Source organism: Chamaea fasciata, unplaced genomic scaffold (assembly GCF_029207755.1).
Source record: "Chamaea fasciata isolate MVZ Bird 193981 ecotype frontalis unplaced genomic scaffold, bChaFas1.0.hap1 SCAF_6, whole genome shotgun sequence".
NCBI lineage: Eukaryota > Metazoa > Chordata > Aves > Passeriformes > Sylviidae > Chamaea > Chamaea fasciata.
In genome coordinates this window covers 10,357,521-10,384,596 of record NW_027094091.1, presented here as the reverse complement: position 1 = coordinate 10,384,596, position 27,076 = coordinate 10,357,521, and the positions used below count along the sequence as shown (strand labels likewise).

Below are 27,076 nucleotides of genomic sequence, written 5' to 3'. Positions count from 1 at the left end.
TCTCTGGGCACCTCCCCACCCTCACAGGGAAGAATTTTTTCCTAATATCCCATCTAAACCTGCTCTCTAGATGTGGCTGGTGCAACCACTCTATGCCTGTGTCAAGAAACTGAGTGTCCTCTCCTGACCTGGTTTTATCATTAATTTTCCAAGTGGGAAAGATTATCCTTGTGAAATTGCAAAAAAAGGTCTTAGAGAAATAAGCAAGAGTGGATAATTTTCAGGTTTTTCTTCCTCCTTCCTCCATCCCCTATAACCCTTATTTTAAAAATCAGACACAGCAACAATTCACAGCAATGTTTTAGATAGGTTTGTGCATGTATTTGGTACAAACAAACAAAAATATGTGCATTCTGTTTCATAGAGCTTACATCAATCTGGCAGAACCTGAAACACAAAACAGAAATACTCCGGCTAATAAATACATCTGGGGATGAAAAATAAAAATCTATACATAAAAAAATTCCAATGTTCTGCTAAAGAAAATGTACACTTATATACACACTGTAAACAATAGTAATGCAACCCAGCTGCAGCCCAGCTCAGGCTGACAGGGACTTTCCTTCCCTCGTGGACCTTGGAGAGTCCAGTGACACAAACACCTCATTTTCCACCCTCAACTCTTGTTTCCTTGAAGCAGCAAGGTCTGACAATGCAATTGTGATACGGAGCCAGTGCAGTGAGGTGGGATCAGATGGGTAACTGAGGTGCAGGTGCTTTGGGCAATGGCCTGCCTGGAAAATTTGCTGGAACAGGGCCATTCCCTTAGCTGGTCACACCCTTGTGGATCCAGGGAAATCTGTGGGATCCAAATGAATTTACCTCCTGAAAGTCTAACCCCATTTTTCCAGACTTGAGAGAGCTTGGAAATTCAGGGATTCAAGGGGAAATGCTCAATTCCAGACACTCAGGTCACATTTCATACAAGATTTTCTTCCCTGCCAGCAAAGACAGCCCTGTCTCCTCTAAATGAAGCTCTGCATGAGCAGCCTCAGAGTCCAGTCCTGGCACTGCTTCTGATGCAAGATGCCAAATGAAAGTGGGGTGAAAACCAAGTATTTTGCCTGAATGCAGCACAGCAGAGCTCAAGGCTTTCCTACAGCACCTTCCAGGGCATCTCTTGAGGACAGATCAAATACAGTGAGTAACTGAGCCAGAATTTGGGCCTTTATGTGTGTGTGTGTGTGATGTCTGTGCTTAAACAGACTTTATTTTCTCCCCTCTAGGTCTGTAAAGACTTGGGATGGAGAGGCAGCAAACCTCCAGACTAATCCTTTTTTTCCTTCTTGAAAAGCTTTCAAGGGGCTGGAGGCTGTAAATATAAATATTTCAGAACTGGAAAAAAAAAAAAAAGAAAAGGTATATTGAAAAGATCAGGGAGAAGTGTAAGCAGCAATACCAGCTCATTTATGGGAATGCACTGCTTGCCAGCATTTGCTAAGTCTTCATTTATAGGGGGAGGTTTGCCCATTTGTAGGAGAATGCCTGATATTTTGGGAGTGACACATTTGTATAAACACAGTGAAGGGTGTATGTCTGTCTGTCTGGTCAGGGATGCCCTCAGGGACTGTCCTCTCCCTGCTCCCTTCTCTGCCACATCCCCAGTGCCTCCCATCAGGATCCCCAAAACACCCACGAAACCAGTGGCAGCTGCAGTCGTCACACTACAAAATGACTTTTTGTGTCACCCCGTCATCACTGTAAGGTCTCACTTCTCTTCAAAGCCAAAGAAACGGGGGAAAAAAAAAGTATTTCCCCACAGAAGTTCCCATGGGGTGTTGGGAAGTTCCCTGCTTTGGTTGGGCAGAGCTGGCAATCTCAGGCTGGTTTTGCAGATGCTGGCGAACATGCAGGTGGTTGTGAGTCTGAGTTCAGTGTAAGTGCTGGGGTATGCTGCTGGGAGGAAAATATCTGGACGAAATCTGCTGGTATTTGTGCAATAATTGGCCCAGTTTGTCCTGCATCAAGTAAAGGGTGTTGAGACAAGGCCAGCTCCAGATGTCTTGTCTCAATATGCACTGCAAAAAAGAGTAAAAAACCAAAAAAAGTCCAACTTCCCTCCTGTTTTGTTTTCCTTTAATCAGGAACATCAGCAATTCAGAACATCGGAAAGAAAGGTGACATTCTCCTTGCTGTGCCTGGGAGACTTTCATCTTCCTTTGGCAGCCATCCCTAGTGGGATGAGCTGGATGTGCTGCAGGCACTTCCATGAAAGGCTCCTCATGGGTTTGAGGGGCAGTGCTGATGTGGAGCAGTCTCCACCCAGGACACGTTTAGTGCCATGTTTCCACCCCTGAGGACTTCCCATTCCTGTTCTTTAGTTCCCTGGCTTGCGGCACTTCACCTCAGACCTGTCCTCTGCCTCCATCAGCTATGTGTCTCCTGCTTATGGCTTAACCTGATGGTCATTCCTTGGGGCTCATTGTCTGAAGTTTGATTAAACCACTCTGAGTTCTCAAACCAGTGCCTGCAATCCATGGCCAGTAGAGTTTGGGTGACCATTTCCTGAACTGCTTGGTCAAGGTGGGCTTGCCATGGCTTCAGCTCCTTGAATTTCCTGGAGTAGTCCATGGTGCCCTCCTGAGGGGTGCTCACACTCTGGGACTGTGAGCGGGGGAAAAAACTTTAATTGTCATTACTTTTGACACAAGCAAGGCAATTGTCGGCAGCCACCAAAGGTTTGATGTATTAAGCATGTGGGAAGTCCCTTGGGTAAAGGATCACAAGTGTGACCCTGGCTGGGGAGAAGATCCCTCTACTTGAGGGAGCTCCAACTGCACCTCAGCTCCACTTTGGCTTGGACTCCATGGGCAGTAGAAATGCAAACTTCCAAACTCAGCCATCCCACCTTTCCTGAGCCACAGCACAGGCTGGCTGAGGACCCATATTACAGAATGACAGAACCATTAAGGTTGGAAAAGACCTATTGGATCATGGAGTCCAACCATTAACCCAGCACCACCTCATTCACCATTAAACCATCTCCTCAACTGCCACATTCGCATGTCTTTTGAACACTTCCAGGGATGGTGACTCCACCACCACCCTGGGAAGCCCGGTCCAGTGCCTGACCACCCTTTGAGTGAAGAAATTCTTCCTAATATCCACCCTAAATCTACCCTGGCACAACTTGAACCATTTCCTGTGGTCCTGAGTGAAGCCCCTGGGATGCATTTTTATCCTGTGTTTTTTGAGAAAAACAGCGAGAGCAAAGAAGGGGACAGGAAAGTTTGGGGATGACTGACACCAAAAGGAGCTGGTTTCTCTGTGTGTCACAGGCGGATGTTCACTAAAGCAAGGTGGGTTGCAAGTGTTTCACTGCAAAGTGAAATGCGAAATGCTTCACAGGGTGGAATCAGAGGAGAGAGACCCTGCACACCCCTTGACAACAGTGCACACATCTGGAATACTCCTCTGACCTAAAACCAGGTGATATGGAAGGGCCAACACTGTGGCCACTGCAGAGATGATGACTGAGAGCTGGGATCCCTCCATCTTTCTTGGGAATACCCCAGTCTGCTATCCCTCCAAGGCCAAGTCCTTGTCTGGATGTCTTATTCAGGACCTATAAGCTCCCAACCCACCCACAAAAAGGATCAGCTGCCAGCTACTGCTTGGCAGTGTCCATCCTGGATGCTGCCTCCGGAGGGAAACATGACCACATGTACTAAGGCAGGGTTGGCAACTTTTGGGATTCAATCTTTCCATTAGATTTCACTGTGGTGTTTTTAAGGCAAAGGAGACCTCCTGGTTTCCCTTAATTGCACAGCTTCTTCCAAAGCCAAAGCCAACCATCCACCAGAGGAGACAGCTCTTGCCATAAGGTCATATCCACACCTTCTCCTCCTGCTGTGGCTTGTTAGAATGGGATATGCCATTGGCTCTAATTTGAGGAACCCATAATCCCACAGAAGGGGCTGAGCTCCACATGGGGGATGCTTGGACAACCTTTGGGCAACTGCATTTAATACCTGATTGCTTCTTCCAGCCTGACAGACCCACAGGTGGCATCCCTCCATGTTTCTGCTGGATACCTCTAAAGAAACCATCGACAGCTGCCCCAGAGGCTTCAAATATCTGTTTCTCTCAGCCCACAGCAGTCTGTTAAGTCATGGGTTTGGTAGTCAATGGTTTCTGTGAAATCATGAGGGATTCCAATCGAGACAGACTCCACTTCTGTCTTGTAGGTGGCTGTCACCCCCCCTTTGGTGGAGCCACCCCGGATTTTGTTAGAAAGGCTGTTCATCTTCTCCTTCAGCTGGGTGGATGCTGGTTTCTGGAAAGGGGTGAGCATTTTCCAGCCCTTGAAGCTGAGCGTTCGCCTCTTGCTGGCTCTCTCCTGGAAGGAGGAGTTAAATATGAAGGAGCTGTTCAGGGTGTTAATCCTGGGCCGTAGGTCTGTCTCTGAGTCCTGCACTGAGCTGTTGATGGAGGCCCCTCTCCAGTGGTGGTCGTAGACCCTCCAGATGGGCCGTCGCCGCCGGTGGCACTGGCACTTGAGCAGCCGGATGAACGCGCGCTTGAACTCCTTGCTGGAGCACGGGTAAATGATGGGGTTCACGCAGCTGTTGAAGTACCCCAGCCAGAAGATGATCTTGAAGACAATTTCAGAAGGCTTCAGGGATGGGAAGAAAGAACCTTGGGAGAGATTGGAAGTAATATGGTTAGAGGAAGTGGAAGGATGTGGCAGAGTAAGGTGGTAAGGGTGGTGTGGAAACCTTTGGACCCGTCAGGGGAATCCCCAAAGCTTTGCCCTGGAAGAACATACCATAGAGTCTCCCTACCTAGGCTGAAAGAAAACACTTCCCCCATGGTGCCTTGAAACACTATGTGTTCTGGTTCAGTTTTGCTCTCCCCATATGTCCCTAACTCTCATGGTTTCTCCCTTCTCTGTTTCCCCATTGGCTGTGGTATCCCTGGTGGCCTGCCCCATGTCCCCTGTAGGTCATTGCCCTTTGCCCTGCCCTCTGTACCACCCCTGTGCCCCCAGACCATTGGTTCTTGATCCCATACTTAACCCTGTGCACACTTTTGATCCTGCTATTTTGTCCCTAATCCCTTTGGCATGGTAATAAACCCTCACTGGAATTCTTCCTACAGGAGGCCTTTCCTGTCTTTCCTTCGCCAAGCTGTCCATGGGGTGTGTGTGTGCACGGACTGGAAATGGCTGTTCCTGTGGCCTACTCTGAGCGGCTTCTGAAGGAGACGCTTCGAGAACATAGAGACATTTCACCACCCTGCCTCACTGCTACAGGGTGGTGGTCAATCCAGTCTGGAAGAGGTGAGATGTCTAGAAAAGGCTGACGGTGTGGTGGTGGTGAGACCTTGGAAAATGTTTCCCAGAGAAATTGTGTCGTCTCACCCCTGAAACTGCCCAAGGCCAGATTGGATGAGGCGTGGAGCAACAGAGCCCAGTGGAATGTGACTTTCAGGTAATTTACTTCCTCCAGACTTACAGACTTCAGCATAAAAGTATGGCCACAGCCCTGTCACTTGCACTGAGAGAAGAGCAACACCCCTTCACCTCTTCCTCTCACGTGTTTGGGTCATCAGTGTCACATATCCTCTGTTCAGATTCTGTGGTGATGCAAAGGGGGGGGTTCAAAGTGGACTCAGATAATATCCACTTGCCAAAGCTTGTCCTTGATACTCTAAAATGCCTCTGTCCACCCAGTCCCTCCTTAGGTTCTTGCAGTTTCCCAGTGCTTTTCTCGGTGAAAAAGCTGGAGATATTTTTTTTTTGAGCCAGAAGATGTCAGTGTTGCTCCCATATGGCCTCAGAACAGCGTTCCCCACTTGGATCTGAAATAACTTTCTGACTCAGCCTTAATTTCTTTTAATTTTAGCTCCAGATGACAAATCATGCCACCATGTGACTGAGTGTTAATTTGTATTTTAGTAAATAACATTAACTCCAGATATCATTATTATTTTCCCCTGTGCTCCTAAGCCTGGTGTCAAAACAGTAAAACAGGTGCCAGGAGCCAGAAAATCCTGACTGAAACTACATAAAAGCTCCCCAGGCTGTTTGCTGAAGGAAAACCACCCTCCAGGAAACTCAGAGAACTGGTTCCAGCAAAGCTTTCATACACCCATGCCTAAAAAAGCGGAGAAATTTCAGCCAGACTCAACATTAGGTACGTGGGCAGCTCCATCATGGGTATGTGATGTATGGGAGACAGATCCCAGCATTTTTTGGTGGCTGGGCAGGCAAAGCAGCTTAAATATCTGCTGAAGGCCCACCCAAGGCAGGCAGGAACTCAGGCTGAAGGAGCTCAGTGCTGAAGAGGGCATGGAATAAGGACAGTGAGGAGGACTCAGATCTCTGTGCTGGGAAGACTCAGGGCCTTCCTGGAAATGAAGGCATTTGCAGCTTAATGAGTAGCTGCTGTTGGTGCAGCCAGTGGCTTTGAATGGAGCAATGATCATGGAATCATGGAATGGTTTGGGTTGGAAGGGACCTGAAAGATCATCTCGTCCCAAACCCCCTGCCACGGGCAGGGACACCTTCCACTATCCCAAGTGGCTCCAAACCCTGTCCAACCTGGCCTTGGACACTTCCAGGGTTCCAGAGGCAGACACAGATTCTCTGGGCACCCTGTGCCAGGGCCTCTTCACCCTCAAAGAGAATAATTCCTTCCCAATATCCCATCTAACCCTGACCTCTGTCAGTCTGAATCCGTTCCCCTTTGTCCTGTTACTCCATGCTCTCAGAAATAGTTCACCTCCCTAAGTCTCCATCTTCCCTGTAAGCTCACTTAACACAGGGGTCAGTTTTGTAGAGGCAATGACCCCACCTTGATTGTTGTAGATTAAAGGAGTTTATTCTCCTGGGGACACTGTTGAGATTTACAGGTTGGCTCTGGGCTGTTGGAATCACCAGTTTTGATTTTAACCCCACCAGAAACACCTCCCTAAGTGACAGCCAGGAGCTTTGAACCACCTCAGTGGTGCTGGGATCATCCCCCTTTTTCATAGTGCCCCTAACCCATGCCCCTGGACCTACAGGAACCATGGATGTGTCAGGAAATGGGATCTAGGAAAATGAAGGACTTCATCCAACATATAGTCCTGCTTGTCAGGGAGAGGTTTCCTGCCTCAGTTTCCCCACAGAGAAAGGGTTAATTACTATGAACTCTTCACAGTGTTGCTGTGAACCCTGTTTGCAGCGTGCCCTGGGTTCCCAGAGGATCTGCAGCTCTGAGATGTGAAGCATTTTTTAGCTTCAAGAGAGAGGGAAAGAAAACAAAAAACTATGGTAACAAAGCAAATAAAAGAAGGGTCCCTTTTTAAATTCAGCTGGTAATTACTGCTTGAGCCAGGCTACTTAAGAGATTGGTGCTTGCCTAAACAGCCTGATGGTTGCTAAAATAATAACTTCTATCTGGTGTTTAGCAGTTCAGGACACAATGCAGTTTCTGTACTACGTGCTTTGTCTTTTGCATCCAGATAGAAAACACAAATTGAAAAGGAAAAGAAGCTATGAATTCTCTGCATTTCAACTCTGGCTGGTTTTCACCCAGTGAGAACCTTGTGTACATATGAAGACAAGGGGCCCATTACCATCCTCATTACCATGCAAATAAGCGTGCCCCTTGGGAGGGACGTGTCCTGAGTGCATCCACAGTTTCCTCATTTCCTCACCCTGGGACGAACAGAACTGGGCAGGGAGTACCCAGAACAGCTCCTCTGCACATGCTGGAGCATCAGAATCTTCTGATGAGCACTGGCAGGCTGCACATAAGAGGATCTGAGGAGTCTTTTTTAAGGAATGTGTAAAAAAAATCAAAGAAATCAGTTCTTGCTTTCATATACTCGAATATGCAACAGCACTTTGAGGGGTTTGGGGCTGGGCTTTGTAATATTTCCTATATAAATAAGTGAAAGGGAGTACTGAGTGATGGACACTTGAACAGCTCTGTGATGGACACAGAAGAATGTGTCCAGGGTGCAGAAATACAGAATGCGAGTAAAAGATCAGGAATAGCAACACAGAGTGATGCACCAGTGCTTCAGTCTCTTATCTTGGAGTAAGAGCAATTTTTGGTGATCTGGACCAAAAAGCATCAAGGCCAGGACAGGGCAACATCAAAGAACAGGAAACACGATTTCTGTAGGATCTTTGTCACAATCCAACAGGAAACCTGGTCTTGTTTGAAGAGGAGCTTTTGCTGTGCACTCCAAATCAGCCCTCTGGGCATCCAGCTCAACACCTCATGGGCTGAGGGAGGAGGAGTGGTGACATCCACCTTAGGGACACTCATCAGAATTTATAATAACAATAATGCTGGGGTGTTAACAGTCCATTTGGGGACTTTAATCCTTCCATCATTTTATAAAAGATCAACCCACATATTGCAAAATCTGAATCTGACAGAGCTGGGGCAGGGCAAGGGCTGTATGTCCTGTTGTAACCCTAAATAATTATCCTTCAGAACAATTCAGAAATTAAGAAAGCTGCAGGTGAGCTCAGGAAAAGCCTGTTTGCACCTTGGAAAGTGACTGAAGTTACAGACTAAACATGATCTGAAGACTAAGCTTCAATTTTTTGGTGATGCACAAGTCGAGCCAATAAAGTATGTGCTCATACCCTTTTTTTTAAATTTTTTAAAGTTAATTGTTAATGTCACCTTGCTCATATTTTGGGAAAACCAGGCAGGTAAAAACCTCTGGAGCCATGGGCATGCTTCCCAAAACTGTGACGCTCTGTGGTGGGTGGCTGTGGATGCAATCTGTGGAATCTGCCCTCCATGTATCCGAACACATATCTAATTTTTTTCGGATTGTTTGAGCTAACAAAATCTCATGATCTTTCCTTGCCTGCCCTTCTCCACCCTGCCCTCCCCATGACTCACTGGAAGGTGATATCACTTGGATTGTTCGGAGAGTTGCTGGTCCCAGTGTTCAGCACTCAAGAAAAGCAAAACAAGAAAAAAAAACCAGGACAAATGCACCAATGCAAGTGGAGCCAGTCCAATCTAAATTCTGGCCCTGGCTCCCAGTGTGCAGCCAGAATTCATGAGCAGGCTTATTTGGCAAGGGCATCTTTGTTCTAAAAGGTCCCTGCTTTGCAGCATGTCCTGAATAGTCCATAGCACAGGAATCCTGCAGACATGGGAGAAGGTGGGCAAAACAAAGGAACAAAGTCATGTCCCAGTGCTGCCCCAACTTGGAAATGCAAGAACCAGCAGGACTGTTCAATACTGATAAAGGTGTTGCTGTTGCTTGGTGTGGGCTTTGTATCAGTAATGGGCTTGCAAAAAAATAGCTTTCGGAGAGCTGGATCTTACAGGTGTCATCACAGGAGAGGGAAGGTGAAACCTTCCACAGGAGGTGGCAGGTGAACAGCTAAGAAGAGGACATGGTTCATCTCACAGCGGGTTGCTCAGCTCTGGATGTCCCTGCAAGCAGGAGGTAAAAATTGATTGGCCAAACTCATGAAAAATTAAAAAAAACCCCCAAAAAACAAAACAAAGCAACAATGTATGAACCACTCTGAGTTAGGAAGCTCCAGAAATCCATATGTAGGATTAGGACTGTGGTGCGGACAGGTGTGCCATCACCTGAGCTTCTCTTGGATGTGGTCTCAAAGGTTCAGGAGGGGATTGAGGACTGGCTTGGGAGGTATCAGAGCAGCAAGTCAAAAGAATTGCAGCTGGTAGGGAAAAAACCCTGGCACAGGAGGTACCACAGCTGCTCACTGTGGGTCCTCCTGGCCAAAGTTAGTCAGAGAATCAAGGAATGATTTGGGTTGGGAGGGATCATAAAGCCCATTTCATCCCACACCTTCCACTAGCCCAGGTTTCTCCAAGCCCTGTCCAAGCTGGCCTTGGACACTTCCAGAGATCCAGGAGCAGCCACAGCTTCTCGGGGCAACCTGTGCCAGGGCCTCTCCACCCTCATATTCAAAAACTTTTTCCTTGTATCCAACCTAAACTGACCCTCACTCTCTTCCTTCTTTATTTCTGACTCTCACAAAGTAAGTCAATTAAATCTGCTCCAAAATAATCATGAGCTGCCCCTTTCTGCTCAATACCCAGCTTGCATCTCTCCTTGCCAGCTCCCTCCCGGGCCCCCTGATGCAGCTACCAGCAAGGACTTCTCTCAGTATGTGGGACTCAGATCCTGACTGGTCTTTCCTGACCTTCTCCTCTGTTCTCTATTAACCACCTGCACTGGGTATTTGCAGGCACATCAGGGTCCGTAGAGGGTTAACACCTCCTTGGTGTGTCTTGGAGTGATCAGGGAGTTCACTGCCCTCCAACGATGGATCCAAGAGCTGCTTGGCCTGGGGAGGAGGACAGCATGTTCACAGCCACTCAAGCATTTTCCCTGGAGGACGATGGCATTGGGATATCGGGTGGAATTCCTCAGGCCTGTCAGCCCTCCAGCCAACCCCATAAACAATGTCACAGATAAGCAGAAGCTTCCCAATGAAAGCCCCAATGAGCTGCCTGCGTGTCTCTCTGCTGCCTGTGTGTCCAACTTCTGCATCCTGGTCTGGCTCAAAGAGAAGCAGGGAGAAGCCACCACTCCCCTGACCATTGCTGATCTTCTAGGCAGTGTTTTGTCCCAGTTCATGGTTGGAGGGATGCTCCTGGAGAGCCCCTGGCCATGCCAAAGCCCGTGGTGGAGTTTGCAAACCTGGTGTGTGGGTCCTGGTGGGGAGGGAGGGAAGCTTTAGCTGTGATGGAGATCAGGGAAACTTTTGTTCTGGCAGTGGTGGGCAGATTGCAAAGGGAGGAGAAGCCAGTCAAGGGCTCTGAAAAACACCAACACTCTCAAGAAGGATCTCAAATTTGAGGTCTGAGTGTGATTTGTGTGTCAACAAGAGAAGGATAATGAATCAGAGCCTTGTTCTGGTCATTCACTGTCAAATTCATGGCCCCCAAACCTGTCTCCCAACATTTAAGAGTATGGTCCTAGTGATGTCCCCAGAACTTTTCTCTAAGATGCTGCACATCAGTAGGACTTCGACCAAAATTGCCTTTTATTTCCCTCAAATATTGGAGATCTTCTCAGAGTAATGGACTACTGGTGGGAAGCATTGATGTGAGGATGTTTATGAGGCATCAAATTTCCTGAAAAGTGTCACTTTTGTGTGAATCACCTGAGTTACTTCAGGCACCTGAGCAGATTGTGGGGCTCCTCTTACAGTCAATGGCTTAGAGGGCAGATTTTGTGGTGAGAGTGGAGTGATCCATCTCATCCTGAGTGTAAGTCACCGGGCAGATGGACCACACCAGGTTTCAGATGACTGGACTCAGACTCTTGGCTCATGGGCAACCACATCACAGGCATCCAAGGTTATTCCTGATGGATTTTCACCCTGAATGTCATGATCATCTGGTAGTCTGGTGCTCTCTGAGAAGTTGCCAAAGCTTCCCATGCACCAGTTTCTCCCCTGTGCAGGATAGGACTTGATCACGGGAAGAATTTCACCGGTGGAAGGTGAAGTGAAAAGCCACACAGGTGAATATACACTGTTTCCTGACAGAAACTTCACAAGTAATTTCAAGAATTATGAATAGTGCTAATTTGCTTAGCATGGTCCAGCCAGACCCCTCCAGATGAATTTGGTCCAGGGAACAATTTACTCCAGAGCCCATCCTCAAAAGAACATACAGAGGTGACTTTGCAGCCCCCCAGCATTGCCCCAGCAGACTCTGCTCCCTTAACCACCTCCAGATGCCCTGGTGCCACATCACAGGGCATGGAATGTAAAGCTTCTGCTCCACACTGCAGATCCAGGCTGGTGGGCTGCCACAGCACCCCCTGCTCAACCACAGATCCTGAACTTCACAAGACAGGAATTATGTGGTAGGAGCATGGAAGAACTGCATGGGGCACAAGACAGGCTTTGGGCAAGATCCTATGAAGTATTTACTTGGCTCTCCTCTGCTCTACAGCTCTTGCTCCAGGGGTTGAGATCATCAACTGGATTTTTTTTTTTTTTTTTTTTTTTGTAGTATAGCTGCTCTCAGTTTGATTCCTGAGCAAGTTGTAGCTAAACTTCTAATTTGCTGGATATTATTGGGAGAGTTCCTTTATGATATGATAACAGACAGATGAGGGGGCCCAAAGAGGTTCAGTCATACAATCAGGGAATGGTTTGAGTTGGGAGGGACCTGAAAGATCATTTAAGTTCCATCCCCTACCATTAGCAGGGACACCTCCCATTATCCCAGGTTGCTCCAAGTCCTGTCCAACCTGGCCTTGGACACTTCCAGGGATCCAGGGGCAGCCACAGCTTCTCTGGGCACCCTGTGTCAGGGCCTCAGCCCCCTCACAGGGAAGAATTTTTTTTTTTAATACATAATTTAAACCGATTGTCTTTCAGTTTGAATCCATCTCCCTTTTCCTGTCACTCCATGATTTTGTAAATTGTCTCTCTCCTTCATTCTCATATGCTCCCTTCAGGTGCTGGAAGGCCACAATTAGGTCACTCCAAAGCCTTCTCTTTTCCAGGCTAAATAATCCAAATCCTCTGTTATACCATCTTTCTTGGGAGGGCACTGACCCTTCATCTGGGGACTCATGGCTGAAATAATCACTAGCAAGTCCCCAGAAGGTAATTCCATCCACTGCATCCTCCTTCCAAAGACCTGGATGTCCCACAGAAAAAAACCTTCTTGCCCTGCAAGGAGTACACCACATTGCGTCTTTCATGAGAGATCTCTAAAGAAGGAAGTCATGCTATAAACAAAGAAATAACTGAGGAATTGTGGCCTGCCACTGGAGAAGACTTGATACCAAGGTCTGTAAGGAGAAGCTGTATCTGCAGCACACAGTGGATACCACCAAAAGAAGCCCTGAGTGGTGCCTCTTGTCTGACTGGATTTCTCCAAGGTTTTCCATACAGTTTTCCACAGTCTCCTGGAGAAAGTGATGCACTTTGGTCTGGAAAAGTGATCTGTGCAGTGGGTGGGGAACTAGCTAACAGGGCACACCCAGGGAAGGGTGGTAAAAAGCTTCCTCCCTAACAGGTGACCTGTCACCAGTGGGATCAATATTGCTTCCAATGCTGTTTAACATCTCAATAAGTGATCTGGATGATGGGATCAGATGTGTCCTGATGAATTTTCCTGATGATACCAAACAGAATGAGGAAGTGGACACTTCAGGAGCGGGGACCAGCCACCCTGCAGGAAGACCTGCATCAACATGAGCATCTCCAGTAGAGATGAAGAAGGAACTGTGACACTCTACTCAGTTCAGTTTTGGTCCCCACCAGGCAAAAGAGATGTGGGCAGGCTGGAGAGGGTCCAGAGAGTGTCCAGGAAGATGATCCAAGCACTGAGAAGCTGCCATGTGAGGAAAAGCTGAGAGAACTGAGCTTGCTAAGTTCCTGAGAAAAGAAGGCTGAGGGGGAGGTTTTATCACTGTGCAGCTGCTAAGAAATTGTGACTCCCTTTTTACAAGGAGTCACCTGGAAAAGATGAGAGGTCATGGGTACAAGTTATTCCTGGGGATATTCCTATTGCACACAATTTTTCACCATGACAACAATCAGCCATCAGAATAATTTACCCAGGGAAGTGGTGGGTTCCACTTTTAAGATTCAGCTGGACATGATGCTGGACTATCTTGTGCAGATTGTGCTTTTGCCAAGAAAAGTTGGACCAGATGGTCCTTCAGGTCCCTTCTAACCTGTCATTCTGTGATTCCATAAGTTTTTCTTGCTTCTTGATTTTTAACAGCTCTGTGGTTTCTACTCAGGCAGGACTAGTCAGAGGAAAGGGAGAGAAATTCTGAAACTAGACCTGGGCTTGAATACTGCAAACCAAACTCTGTAATAAATCTTTTAAATGGTTAAGGCAATGCCTTCATGACAGAATCACAGAATGGTTTGGCTTGGAAGGGACCTTGAAGACCATCTAATTCCAACCCATACCTTCAAATCATGCTGCCCATTAACTCATTTCAACAGTGCCCTGAAATAGTCTTTTTAGCTGCTTGGTTCATCCTCCAAGAAGAAGGACTTGGCAGCAGATTCAGGACACATATAGTGCTGAATTAAGCATGGTCAACAGGAGGATGGACTTTGAAATTAACCACAAAATTAAAAGGAAGACAAAGATCTAGGCGTTTGACATCTGACTTTTAGTACAGACTCCCTTAAAGGTAATATTTTTGCGGTGTTCCTTATGCTTGGCAAAGATATATGTGTGTCCAACTGCCTGTCCCTTGATTCACAAATAATAGCCTCCAGCCCCAGAGGGAACCTTAAAACAAATCTTAGAATCATGAGACTCAGCAAAAGGACATAAATAAAATTAGGGGAAAAAAAAAAAAGACAAGATTGACCAGTCTGACAAATCCAAAGGGAGATATCAGGAAGGTTCTTATTTACCAGATGCAAATGAAGGAAAAAAAAGTCTCCTGAGAGAAGGAAAAAGTCAGGGCAACCAAGCTGCATGTCAAGAGTTCTTGTCCTGCTGTCTGAGCAGGAAGGAGACTGGAATCCATGTGCTGAGGTTGGAGCGAGCACGGCTGAGATCCGTGCCGGGTTGGTTCACCAGAGGAAACACACTTGGGGCAGCCTTTAAAGAGAAAATTTCCATCTGGCTCGGGATCTGAATGAACACAATGGCCGTGTGGGGTTGCTAAGCTCCCTCCAGGGCAGTGCAGGGCTTGCTCAGAGAGGAGCATTCCTGGGGCTCTCTGTTCTCCAAACTGGAGCATCCTGAGCTCGTGCTGTGCCCGAGCCTGGGAATCTCTTCCCTGAGCACACCTCAGGGGAGCACAGCCAGGATGACCAGCTTGGGGAAGGAAAACATTTACAGAAAACCTGACTTTCTGCCATCTCAGCAGGAACAAATCATAGGTAGAATGTCTCATGGGCAAAAATCAAACCACAGGCATTGATTTTACAGGGGCAGTGATAAGACGAGGGAAAATGTTATTGAACTGAAAGAGGAGGGATTTAGATGAGTTACCAGGAAGAAATTCTTTGCTCAGAAGGTGGGAAGGCTCTGGAACCACTTGCCCAGAGAAGCTGTGGCTGCTCCTTCCCTGGAAATGTTCAAGGTCAGGTTGGACAGGGCTTGGAGCAACCTGGGATAGTGGAAGGTGTCCCTGCCCATGGCCAGGACTAGAATGAGATCTTTCACCTGAAAGATCTTCACCCTTCCAACCCATCCCATTCCATGATTCTATGACAAACTGTTAATCCTCAAAATTTTGCTGGCTGGCTCCCTTACACTCTAGTTTTCCATGAGCCATTTACCAGGCCTTCATGGACTGTCAAGATCAGGACAGCACAGTTTGGGAGTTACTTTTCCAGACTACTCCTTCCATTTATTGACAGTGGTACTTCGTGGTGAGCCCTCCAGTTGCCTTCTGCTGTTCAACTTTTAACACCTTCCTTAAACCTCCCTTTGCAAGAAACTGTTCTTTGGTGGCTTCTGCAAACACAGGTCTGGCTTCCACTCACCTCCAACATAAAATGTCTCTTTTCTACCAAGCTGCCTCCTCCACTCTGCTCAGAAATATCTGGGATGCATTTTTTTTTTCCCAAATGCAAAGGTAAACTTGGGAAATCCTGTAGAAAAGGAGTGGAGGGGAATGATTCTCAAGCAAGCCATCCAAGTCTTGGAAAAACGACTGTGTTTGCTGGGTCAGGCCCAGGACTTCTCTTTGTTTTTCCAACTCAGAAGTTCTTTTCTCTGCACTTGGTTTTCTAAGAATGTGAACTCACCCGCCCTGTCCTGTTTACAAGCTCGTAAATATGTAGATCAGATTTGGCTGCAGGGTAGGCCTCGGAAGGGCTGAATCCTGCTGGGAACACATGGCATATTATGTACAGCGAGGCCAGATCTGTGCTGTACAGAGGAAAAAGGCAATTTTTCTTTGGGACCAACCCAACTCAGGGAAAAAAAAATGTTCCCAGAGTAAAATGCACAAATCCCGACTTCAGTTTGAAGCTCAGGGTGAGCAGAACTCACCTGGAGTGGGTGAGTGTTGCCAGGACCCCAGCACAGGTTACACCACTGGTCTGGAAGGATCCTACAGTGAGCCACTGTGGAGGCTGATGGCTGGGAATGCCGGGGAGAACTCGCCAGCATTGGGAATGTCAGCGTTGAGAAAACACGGTATCGAGAGGAAGTGTGGGAGCTTCCTCGGCGCGTTTCCACCATGCCAGCCCCAAGGGCCTTTCTGTTTGTATCAGAACTGGGCAGACAGGACGTCACTGGCCGTGGAGCCTGGCACTGCAGCCCACGTCCTTGGCACTGCCAGCTCTGATGGATGCTGGACAGCATCCTCCAGAGAGCTGTGAAGCCGCGCCCGGGGCCGTGGCGTCACGGAGGAAAGGGTGGGAGGAACAAAAAGGATGGGGGAGGTGGATATTTTCAGCTCTGATGAAAAATTGTGGCTGGTTTCACAGGCTCAGGAGGGGTTATTCAAGACCAGACAGCCAGATTCTTATTTCTTTTCAGGCTTGGAGGGGAAAATCCTCCAACGCCTGCCCTGTTTCCGCACTGGCTCCGAGGCACAGCCCTTTTGGCTTTAGCTTGCATGGAAAAATCCACGCTTTCTCATCACTCACTTTCTCTTTCTTTATATTTTTTTCCTGCGATAAAAAGGGAAACTTAAAACCCCAAACCATATTTCCGTCTTTTCCCCCAACCTGGAAATATTCAGGGGAGATAGCAAAGAGTTGGTCTGTCTCTCCCCAGCCCTGAAAGACATTTTTCAGCTGATATGAAGCTCTAAACACATTGCACTTCAAAAAGAGACATTTTTTCCTCCTCTCTCAGAAAACAATGGGTCAGTGGAATTGAGCTCCAAAAATATATCAGAAGTGGTGAGATAACAACATCCTCATCACTCCCAACAGTTCCTGAAGCCCTTAACTTGAAGGGATAAATTCTCCTGTTAAATGCTGCACTGATAGCCTGTGAAGGACCCCTCTTACTCAGTCCTTTCCCTCATCTTCACAGAGAAGGTCACATCTCTCTGATGTGACCACAGAATTGTGAAATGGTTTGGGTTTGAAGGGACCTTAAAAATCATCTCATTCCAACCCCTGCCATGGGCAGGGATGCCACCACTAGAGCACGTTGGTCTTATCTGGTTTTTCAGCAGTGATGCACTTAAGCCACATATTTTGAAAAAAGAGGCAAAAATTGGCTGCTTGGTTGTCTTATCCATTGAGCTGAGCCTGGGACAAGCACGGAGACCATGCTGGGAAGGACCAAGAAACGTGGGAGCAGACCAACCATCACATCACAGTAGTTTTGTATCAGCTTTATAACCACTGAGAGTTTTAAGGAGGTATTTCAGGAGAGGGAATGCAAAAACCATGCTGCATTTGCTTGGTTTAAATGCCTGCACAGGGCAGTGGGATCTCGGCTGAGGAGAGAAGAGTGTCTCAAAGTGTCTCATTATGGTAATGAGGTGCTCTCTCCACTGGTATGCTTCCTGCTCCATCTCAGCCCTATTCCTATTTATTTTTTAATTTCTGAACCTGAAGGGAAAGGATGAAGATTTGCATTCCATTTTCGTGGCACTTTAAATACTGCCCATGAGATTCTGCCTGCCTGTCTTCCAGCTTTTCATTGGATAAACAAGTCTCTTTGCTCCCATGCTCTTCACTCACTGCTCAGAAATGTCAGACATGGCACATGGGGTACTCTCCCTGCCTTGATATGGCCTTGATTCCTAATTAGCTCCTGGATATGCAAATTTTGCATATTTGTTTACTTCTCATTCCAGGGAAGGGACTCTAGGTAGGCTTTCAAACTCTCCTTGAGAAAGTGATGCTTTTGTGGACAGCCCTTACCAAGAAAGGAATCATCCCAAGAAATTACTATCCTCTCTTTTTTCCATCATCACCAACCAGTTCCTGACTTGCCACCTCCCTCTTCGGTGATTTTGATGTGTTCTTATTTCAACGGAACAAAAAACCCATGCCATATATGACTGGCTCTGCTTGTGCACTTCCACCAGCAGTGCTGTCCAAAACCTGGGGGGATTCTGGGGGACATTGGCGGAGTCTGTGGGGGTCCCCATGGGTCCCCAGGGTGTCTTGGTCAGAAGATCTTTGAGCAGAGTTGTTCAGTCCCCTCTTTGTGCAATGAATTTAAGACTGGGTAAGGAGACTCTACTCTTGCTGTGAGGCAGGACTGAGCTTGCCTTTAATGCAGATCCCCTACAAATTTCCTCCAGATAGCCAAAACACTGAAAAGAGCAAATTCCCTGGCAGCTGAAGCCATCTGCCTCAGACAACACCACTGACCTGCTTCTTCAATATTATCAACCTGTTCATAATTAAATATCCTGTACCACTGGGTGAAGCTGAGCTGTGTGATGATCCCTAACATAAAGGTTGTGGCACAGATTTTAAAGGTTGTTACACACTGAACTCTCACTAAACTCATGGGTATTAAGCATGAAAATATCTTCTGAACATGAGAGTTCCCAGCATCAACCCCAGTACTGCATATATTAGCAATAATGTCAGTTCTGGATCAGTATTTGTGCTCACCCTGAACAGTAGCACGTGGGAATATTTTAGTTAAATGATTCATTGGAGGAATATTTTTCCTTCCAGGAACAAGCTGATGACTTGCTCCTACAATTACCTCCCTCACAGAATGGCTGTCAGGGCTGTTGGCAAAAAGACAGGTGTGATTCACCTAGGAGCAACATGTCACAGGGAATTTATAGTAATAACTCATGCTCACATCATAAAATGCCAAGAACAGGGCCTGGTGAACCAGAGCAAGAGATACTGAAAAATGAAGGTTACTCATATGGAAAATCACGTCCCTTTTCTGTGCCCACAGAGCAGAAAAGAAGCCAAGGAGACAGAAAATGCTCTGAGGAGCTCTACAAGGCAACACAAAGGTCTGGAAAATTTGACTTAGACCGTGAGATTAAAGGATCTTGATGTATTTGCATTATCCCGGAGAAACTGAAGTGATTTGCTCACACTTCATGGTGAAATACAAGAGAAGCTGTTTCTGATAGCAAACGTGTCTTTAATCTAGCCAAGAATGGTAGAAAAATTTAGTGGCTTGAAGTTCTAGCTAGATAAATTTACTCTGGGAAGAAAGCAGTCATTTGTAATAGCAAGGATATAAAACAATTGGGAAAAGCATAACTGGAGGCAGGAATTCTCCATTATTTGCAGTCCTGAGCTAATGCTGAGTGTCTCTTCAGGGAGAAAACTTATTCTTTGAGTTATGGGGGAGTTGAAAAAATTATTGAATAAGGTGCTAAGGGCTGCAGGTGTCTGTGAATCACTGCAGACAGTCAGAGCAGTCCCTTCAAACCTTGAAACTCCATCCCAAAATGTGATGTGTCTTGAATATAAAAGAGTTGTAAAAATTATCCTAACACAGAGAACTTCAGACATTATAAGGGCAAAAACTATTTAAGAAACTGCTCATCTGCTCCAGAAAGTGCTTTAATTAGGAACAGCAGTGACCTTTATTCCCTGCTGTAAGATCTTTCCCTGTGTTCCACACGTGTGCTGTGATGTCTGCATTTCTATGCATTTGATTGCACTTGGAGGCACTGACAGTGAGTCAAGCATCCGTGTCAGGGGGTTTAATTTGAGCATAATGAAGGTTTTGCTTGTTGGGGATCATGTCAGCATTTAATTAATTGCAATGAACTACACTGTTGATATTTGAGAGCAGTTAGTCTCTCTGTGCTCTCACATCCAGTGTTAATATCCTTTGGTGCACCAGTAATTACCCAGAGCAAACAAAGCTGGGAAGAAACAAGCACTGCAAAGGCCTTTCTGGGCCCTTCCTCACAAAGGAAGTTGCTGGCACTTGCTGACACAGGTGTCAAGGTCTGCAAGGACCTTGTGAATGCCATGAGCAGAGCCCTGAGCCAGCTGTGAGACTCATTCAGGTCCCAGCAACATTAAAGCTCCATTTTTTTTTTGTGCTGCTGAGGAAATCAGTGTGTGAAATTCAGGGTACTGGGTACCTGGAAGAAATTTCTCTCTTTGTTAGTGGTGAGGCTCCAGCACAGGTTTCCCAGAGAAGCTGTGGATGCCCCTGGATCCCTGGAGGTGTCTAAGGCCAGGTTGGATGGGGCTTGGACAACCGGGGCTAGTGGAAGTTATCCCTGCTTATAGCAGGGGGTTGAACTGGATGATGTTTGAGGTCCTTTCAAACCCAAACTATTCTGTGGTGATTCTGTGAGATGCTAAAACTGTTCTGCAGCTCTGGGGACAGCTGTGGGGAGCAGTCTGGGCTGTCCTTGTGGTGTTGGATATCTGACTGCTGATACAGCCTTGTATCTGTGGGACATGCAACCCACCTGGAAGTGGTTCTAAGGACCCTCCAAGGAGCTGGAAAAGCAGATGTATTAATGGAAAACATCATGAAAAACAGCTTTTCTATTAACATGCCTTTCTCCTGATGTGTGAGCTTTCCCCTCGCAACCCAGCAGAATATGGATAACCAAGATCAAGAGAAGGAAATACCCTCAAACAACCAAAAAGCTTATTATAAATAAACATCTCCCTTCTCCTTCTCACACCTAATGCTCTCTCTGGGGACACTGTTTGAAGATTCCCATCAAAATATTCTCTGTTCCCTGTCAGGGCAAGGAAACACCTCCTGCCAGTGGCTCTCTCCTGTGCTTTCCTCCCTGTGGTGATGTCTCACTCTCAGGGACAGGTGCCAAAGGGCACGAGCTCATCCCTGGCCATGCCCCGAACAGACATGGCCTTTTCCATGCACAGGGAAAAACATGGACGAATGAAAGGCTGGCATGTCAGTCCTGACCTAGTAAAGAAATGGGAATCTCAGCTCAGAGCCCTTCCTTTATAACAGCACATCCATTTGAAACAGGGATGGGTTCCAGGGATCCCAGTTACATTCTCAGGCAGTTGGAAGGGTGAGGGTGTTGGAAGGATGAAAGGTGTGTGTTGTGCGTATGGGAGTCTGGGATAAAGAAAGTCACTTATGAGACTGGGGCAATGGGGCTGTTGGGAAAGAGGAGGCAGCAAAGGCTGAAGTATTAATCAGGAATTGGATTTTGGGTGAATTTATGTCACACTGCTGTAGGATGGAAAAGCTTTTCCCTCAGTGATAGCCCGTTCAGAACTGACTTGTAGTGATGCGGATTTCTGCCTGGATTACACAAAGCAGCAAAAGCAGATTTCCACACTGCAATCAGTTTCATAACATCAGGACAGCCAGAAATTCCCATGTAACAGAAATAACACCACATGCTCATTTCATAGATCTATTTCCCCTGACCTGAGGTAAAGGGAGGGACAAGACCATCTTTTAAGACAGTTCCCAGCCCAAATCATCTACTATTCCACAAAGCCAGTGGTCCAAATCCCCATGATTTTAATGTGACAAGATGGAATTGTTAAGACTTGGCTCTTTTGCAGAATATGTCAATCCATGCTCAGGAGCAGAGCTACCTGGAAATCCAGATGTGTGGTTTGGGGAGAATTTCAGGGTTTGATATTTGTTCTCTTTAAAAAAAAAATCGAAACAACTGAGCAATAATAAAAAAATTAATGAAAATTTCTGAGGAGCTATGAATTTTTTAAAAAATGAATTCATAGAACCTCCAGTGCACACTGTTGTCTAGATTCCTGGGAACCTGATAACTACCAACTGACATGGAAACACTTGTTAATCCACAGAGAAAACCATGGCAACAGTCAACCACCACTAGATGGATCTGCACTGTGGGACAGCCTTGTCTCTCCTCTTTCCCAAGCTTCCCTAGCCACAGAGTGCAGAAAATGCCAAGTCCTTGGCTAAGTACATTCCCTGGGCTTTCCCTGGACTGAGCCACATAGGAGTTCAGGCAATGGAAATCCCGCAATCCTTGGAATTTATGAATCTGGCTGTCTGGAGTGTCCTGAAGTGCTCCAGATTAACATCCTTGTAGCAGGAAGCCTTGAAGCGTGAGAAAAATCCTTTCTGGAGCCAGGATGCTCAGGGCTTCCAGGTTACTGGTGTTGGATCCAGGAGTCAATCCCGGGTTAGCCCAGAGCTGCCAAGGTTTCACTCTGATGGCTGCATGGTAAGAAAGCCATGGAAACTTGGCATGGAAGGGCTGCCCTGGAGCTATGAGGAGTGATTGAAGTGGAGGCTGTTAAACCTGGGACATTTCCGCTTGGTTTTCCAACTGGCATTTCCCAACGAAATCCTCCTTCGCTGGCCACCACCCAGACCAGCTACTCAGGAATCTCGTAAATTCCACATAAATGTTTCACTCACTTTGGGCCACTGCACCCAGGAGAGTGGCAAGTGCTTTGCAGATGTGCAGGAGGCTGAGTCCATGCCCCAAATCTTACAAAAAGGTCAAATGTGACCAGTTTGCATTTATTGCTGACTCTGGATTTACACCGGGGAGCATTGGACCTTCTGGAATAACTCATCAAGGAAGGAGAAAGGGAGAGGTTGCACAGATGGATCTGTTCTCCATTCCCATTTTAACTTCTGCTTAATGGTCTTCTTTTCTTTCTTCTAGCTCCTTCCTCACATATATAACACATAATTTCCCAGCAATTTAATGCAAGAGATGCAATCGATCACCCGCAGGCAGCTAAACCACCAATTTTGGAGATGGAATAGCCATTTTCAGGGTTTGAAAATGCAAATAGAGGCAGGTTTGTACTTTGCAGCAGCGTGGATGCCACCAGACATTTCAGCCCTGCACTCCCAGCTGCTGGAAAAACCAACACTTCACAGCCAGGCTGGATGGGGCACCAAGTTGGCTGCTGATTTAGAAGAATAGAAATGCAGCAAGCAATGGCAAATTAAGTCTCTTATTCTTTTGGTTTTTGAAGAGAATGGAGGACAAAATGCTTCTACTCAGACAATTTCACCTTCTGTTGGAAGAAAGTTCTTTCAGTTATTGGAGACGGCCAAATCATGCCTTAAGAAATGGACACGTCCAGGGATGGGGCAGCCACAGCTTCTCTGGGCTACCTGTGCCAGTATCACACCACCCCCACTGTGAAAAATTTTGCCCTTAAATCCAATCTCAGCCTACTCTCTTTTAGTTTAAAACTGTTTCCCCTTGTCCTGTCATTACAGGCCCTTGTAAAGAGCCTCTCTGCATATTTCTTAAAAGCCCCCTGTAGGCACTGGAAGGGGCTCTGAGCTCTCCCTGGAGCCTTCTCTTCTCCAGGTGAGCACCCCCAGCTCTCCCAGCCTGGCTTCAGAGCAGAGGGGCTCCAGCCCTTGGAGCATCTCCTTGGCCTCACCTGGATCTTGTCCACATCCACATCCTCCACATCCTCCTGCTGTTGGTCCCAGGGCTGGAGGCAGTCTCCAGCTGGAGGTAGGGTCTCACCCAAGCAGGGCACAGGGGCAGAATCCCCCCTCCCCTGCTGCCCACGCTGGGGTCTCAGCCCAGGATGCTGTTGGCTTTCCAGGCTGTGGCCACACATTGCTGGGTCATGTCCAGCTGTTCATCCACCAGCACCCCAAGGGCTGCTCTCCCTTCAGCCCCCAGCCTGTACTGACATTCCTGCCCTGTCCTTGCACTGGGCTGCATAAACAAGATGAAGAAGTTGGGTGACATAAACTACTCCCCTGGGTGACAAATCAGTCCAGAGTCCACTGATGTACACTGCCCTCAGGGAAGGAAGAGGGGTTGGACCATCTTGGAGATTGCACCCTGGAGGACACCCTGGGGTGAAGGTGGTCTCTGCCCTCCTCACACTCTGGAACATCCATGATCCCTTGTTCATTCTTTTCAACCTCACTTGGTTCCCTCAGAGACCTCCTTGTGGATAAAGAGGCCTGCTGTCAATTAGGCCTGTGAGACAGCTGGTTATAATCTCCTCTTTGATGTCCTGGCACTGAGAAATCCCTGGATGCTCCCACTGAGAGAGAGGAAACAGCCCAAGTTACAGGCTGGCCCCGCAGACTGTCAGCCTGGGAATCTCCCAGGTCATGAACCTGCCCTTGTTCCTGCTCTCCTGGGGCACTGCTATCCCAGATCTGGCCAACTTCAGGAGGTTTGGGTGATACCATCCATTCCTAGAGCACCAGAGAGGGATTTGAAGGTAACACTGGGAGGGATTTGTCCTTGTGCCTGATCCTGACCTGGTGCCATAAATTTATTTGTTGCCTCTTTCATTCACATATCGGAGGAGACAAAAACAAATTTTCTTGTGGAGAAAACTCATCAAATTATTTTTGCCAAGGCAGATGAGAGAGAAGGAAAGAATTTGGAAAACAAAGGCCAAGTTTCAATATTGAATGTTTTCTAAGCAAAACTTTTCTTTTGGGGTAGGGAGGAACACACATGTAAAAGTACTTTATATTAAAATTTGCTTACATTTAAGTTTACAAATAAAACCTAATCAAAACTCAAGAGAAAACGGGACATTATGGGTAATTTTGAAAAAGAGAGTTCAATTTTCTTTTGGCCCAACTTTTCCCTCACTAGACTCTAAATCTGTTCATAAAGGACCATTATCAGCCTTCTGATCTCCCCTGGGTGCTTCCACATTCTCATTATCCAACTTTTCATTGGAAATGAAAAACATTTTCACAGTTTTATACTTGATATTCTTCTGTGCATCTGCTGTGCAGCACTTGTGGTAGCCCCACAACATAATGGTGCCCAGAGGTCAACGATGTGCACAGTTAAACTCACAAAAACAAGGCAGTGAAGCCTTTGGAGTGAGGAATCACCATTTTACAATAGGAATTCCAGCTCCTACACACGTGTTCCTGGATGCAACTGCAGTCCAAATAGATTTTATTAGCAGGAATAACAAATAACAAATTGTTCCCAAATGATCACATTCTTTGTTGTTTTGCTGTTTGTTTGGGTTGTTTATTTTTTTTTCCTGTTTGTTAATGGCAATAAGCAGCTCGATTTGCTTTTCATTTGTAGACCTTTTCTGAGTGGTTTTGCAGACATTCCCAAATTTAATGGAAACATCTGCCTAGTGGGATGGGTTTTACTCTGTGCCAGTATGTGGGAGAATGGATGGCTTAGCCCTGATGTCAGACTTTGTGGTTTCTGCTTAAATCTGCAGGGCCCAGACTCCAGTTTACCTGTCAAAACCTGCCACAGTGTTTCTGTTTCCTGCAGGGAATGAAATCGAACAACAAGCAATAAGGATAACCATGGAGAAGATGGAAACAAGGGAAAACTTGCGAGTGGTGAAATTTTCTGAGTGACCAGCCTAGCACCAGCAGAACTGGGACAAAAAAGGCATTTTGAGTGGGTTGGGGACCAACAGCCACTCAAGGAGAAAGGATTTAACCTTGAGAAGGAAGAAAACAATCTCTGGGTACAAAGATCTCTACGGGTGCCAGGGTGACAGTGGTGACCCCAATGCAGATACCTAAATTCAGTGTCTTGCTTTGCAGAGCCCTCAAAAGTGCCCACAGCATTGCCTGGGTGCCTGCCAGACCCTGAAGAGGGATTCCTCACCTACAAGTGGCTCAGTCCTTTTGTCTCTTCACAAGAAAAGTGGTTTTTCATGGACTCTGACACCTTTTTCCGATGTGTGTGGTAGAGCTGCCTTCTTGATGATGCAGTTTGGAATAAAAAAAAAGGTTCCTTAGTCCCCTATGAACCTGAAATGCAGTCACTCCTGGGATGGAGAAGAGTGAGAGTAAGGTGTTTAGAAGTGTCAAAAAATAAATAGGGAGACAGAAAAATGGACTTTCCCAGACCATTTTGCTGAGGTGGTTGACCCGGTCCCCTTGGTGACCATCAGGGAGTGTTGGAGAGGGAGGATGACTCACATCTGGCAGGGAAACAGCATTTCCTCATCCCCATTTCAGCACTGCCAGATGGAGACCTTGGGGCTTCGAGGTGTGACTCCTCCAGTGACCTGGGGGAATGTTTCCAGCTGAGTTTATAAGAAGGATCCTATGGAAAATCCCTTATGGAACAAAACAGCAGTGAAAAAGATGGGCTTATGAATTTAACCCTGTGGTACAACCCTGAGCATGAGCTTGGGCATGGCAGGGAGCAACTATTTATTTTTTAGACACTTTTCTTTGGAGATCTTTGTGGCATCACCCAGAATTGTCCAAACCCAGTGCCAGCTTCACAGGCAGGGCACCAAACCGCATAGCCTGGACAGAGGCAACCACAGGGGACATCCACCAACACAATCCAGGTCATTCTCTTCTCCATCTCTTCTCCAGATGGGAAGAGTGATCTGTCAGAACCATTGCTAACAGGGCCATCAGGGCTATTACCACAAAGAACTGCTTCCCCAGACACCCATTTTTCTGCTGTATCTTCAAGAGTTTAAATGTAAAGTACAAGGCTGATCTCCATAAGCACTCAAACCATCAGTGACCTAAAGGGGAATAAATCCAGATAGATCAGCAGGGGAATATGGATTGTAAAGGCAGGAGAAATTATTTAAGTGGGATGGATTCAACAAAAAAGAGGCTACAGGGGGAGAAGACCTCTAAGAAATTGCTTGCCAGAAGTGTGAAATCCAAGGAAAGAATCTAATTACTTAAAGAAGATGACACGGACACAAAACTAATGAATTTGCAAGGAGACACGGATATGTTCCCACTGCAAACAATAAAATTTCCAAGAACTGGATGCAGTAAGATCCAGAATGGCCTCTCCCAAGGCACAGCAGCAGAGGTTCAGGGACTGGGACACATATGAAACCCAAGTGATTTTGAATGAGATCATGGCTGATCCATGGGGATCTGCAGTGGCAGTCAATCCTTTCTCCAAATGTGACAACTGCCCATGGTATTTGCCACCAGAGCCATAGAGGGGTACAGACAGGAGGAGAATCAGGAAAAAGGAGAAGAGCTACATAGGAAGAAGGCACCTGAGGGATTGCCAATGCACTTGGTGGGATGGCATACGTGAGCATATTTCTGCAGTGTTTCTCTCCAATGGCTGATCTGAATTCTGCTGTGAGTCACCCAGCTTTGCTTTGAGCAGTAAACGCTTGGTTTTGGAACAAATTCTTTTTGTTCCATACATTAGGCTGTTAATTTAATCACCTGTGGTTTCTCTGAGTGCATGCTGAGGGGTGTGCAGTGAGAGTACACAGGGAAGGAACAGACCTTTTCCAGCTGAACGTGTGGAATTCATCCTGACAGGCTGATGGCCCCATTTAATG

At 46.7% G+C, this 27,076-nt stretch overlaps 1 protein-coding gene across 1 annotated transcript in view; it reads right to left on the bottom strand.

Annotated features, from left to right (window-relative positions):
- Nucleotides 1–239: 239 nt before the first annotated feature.
- The window catches only part of ADRA1D (adrenoceptor alpha 1D), a 39,759-nt gene continuing 12,922 nt past the window's right edge, over nt 240–27,076 (bottom strand). Inside the window, exon 2 of the mRNA XM_066185393.1 lies at nt 240–4,638. Within this exon, the coding sequence (XP_066041490.1) occupies nt 4,070–4,638 (569 nt within the window). The 3' untranslated portion in view covers nt 240–4,069. The remainder of the gene's footprint in view (nt 4,639–27,076) is intronic.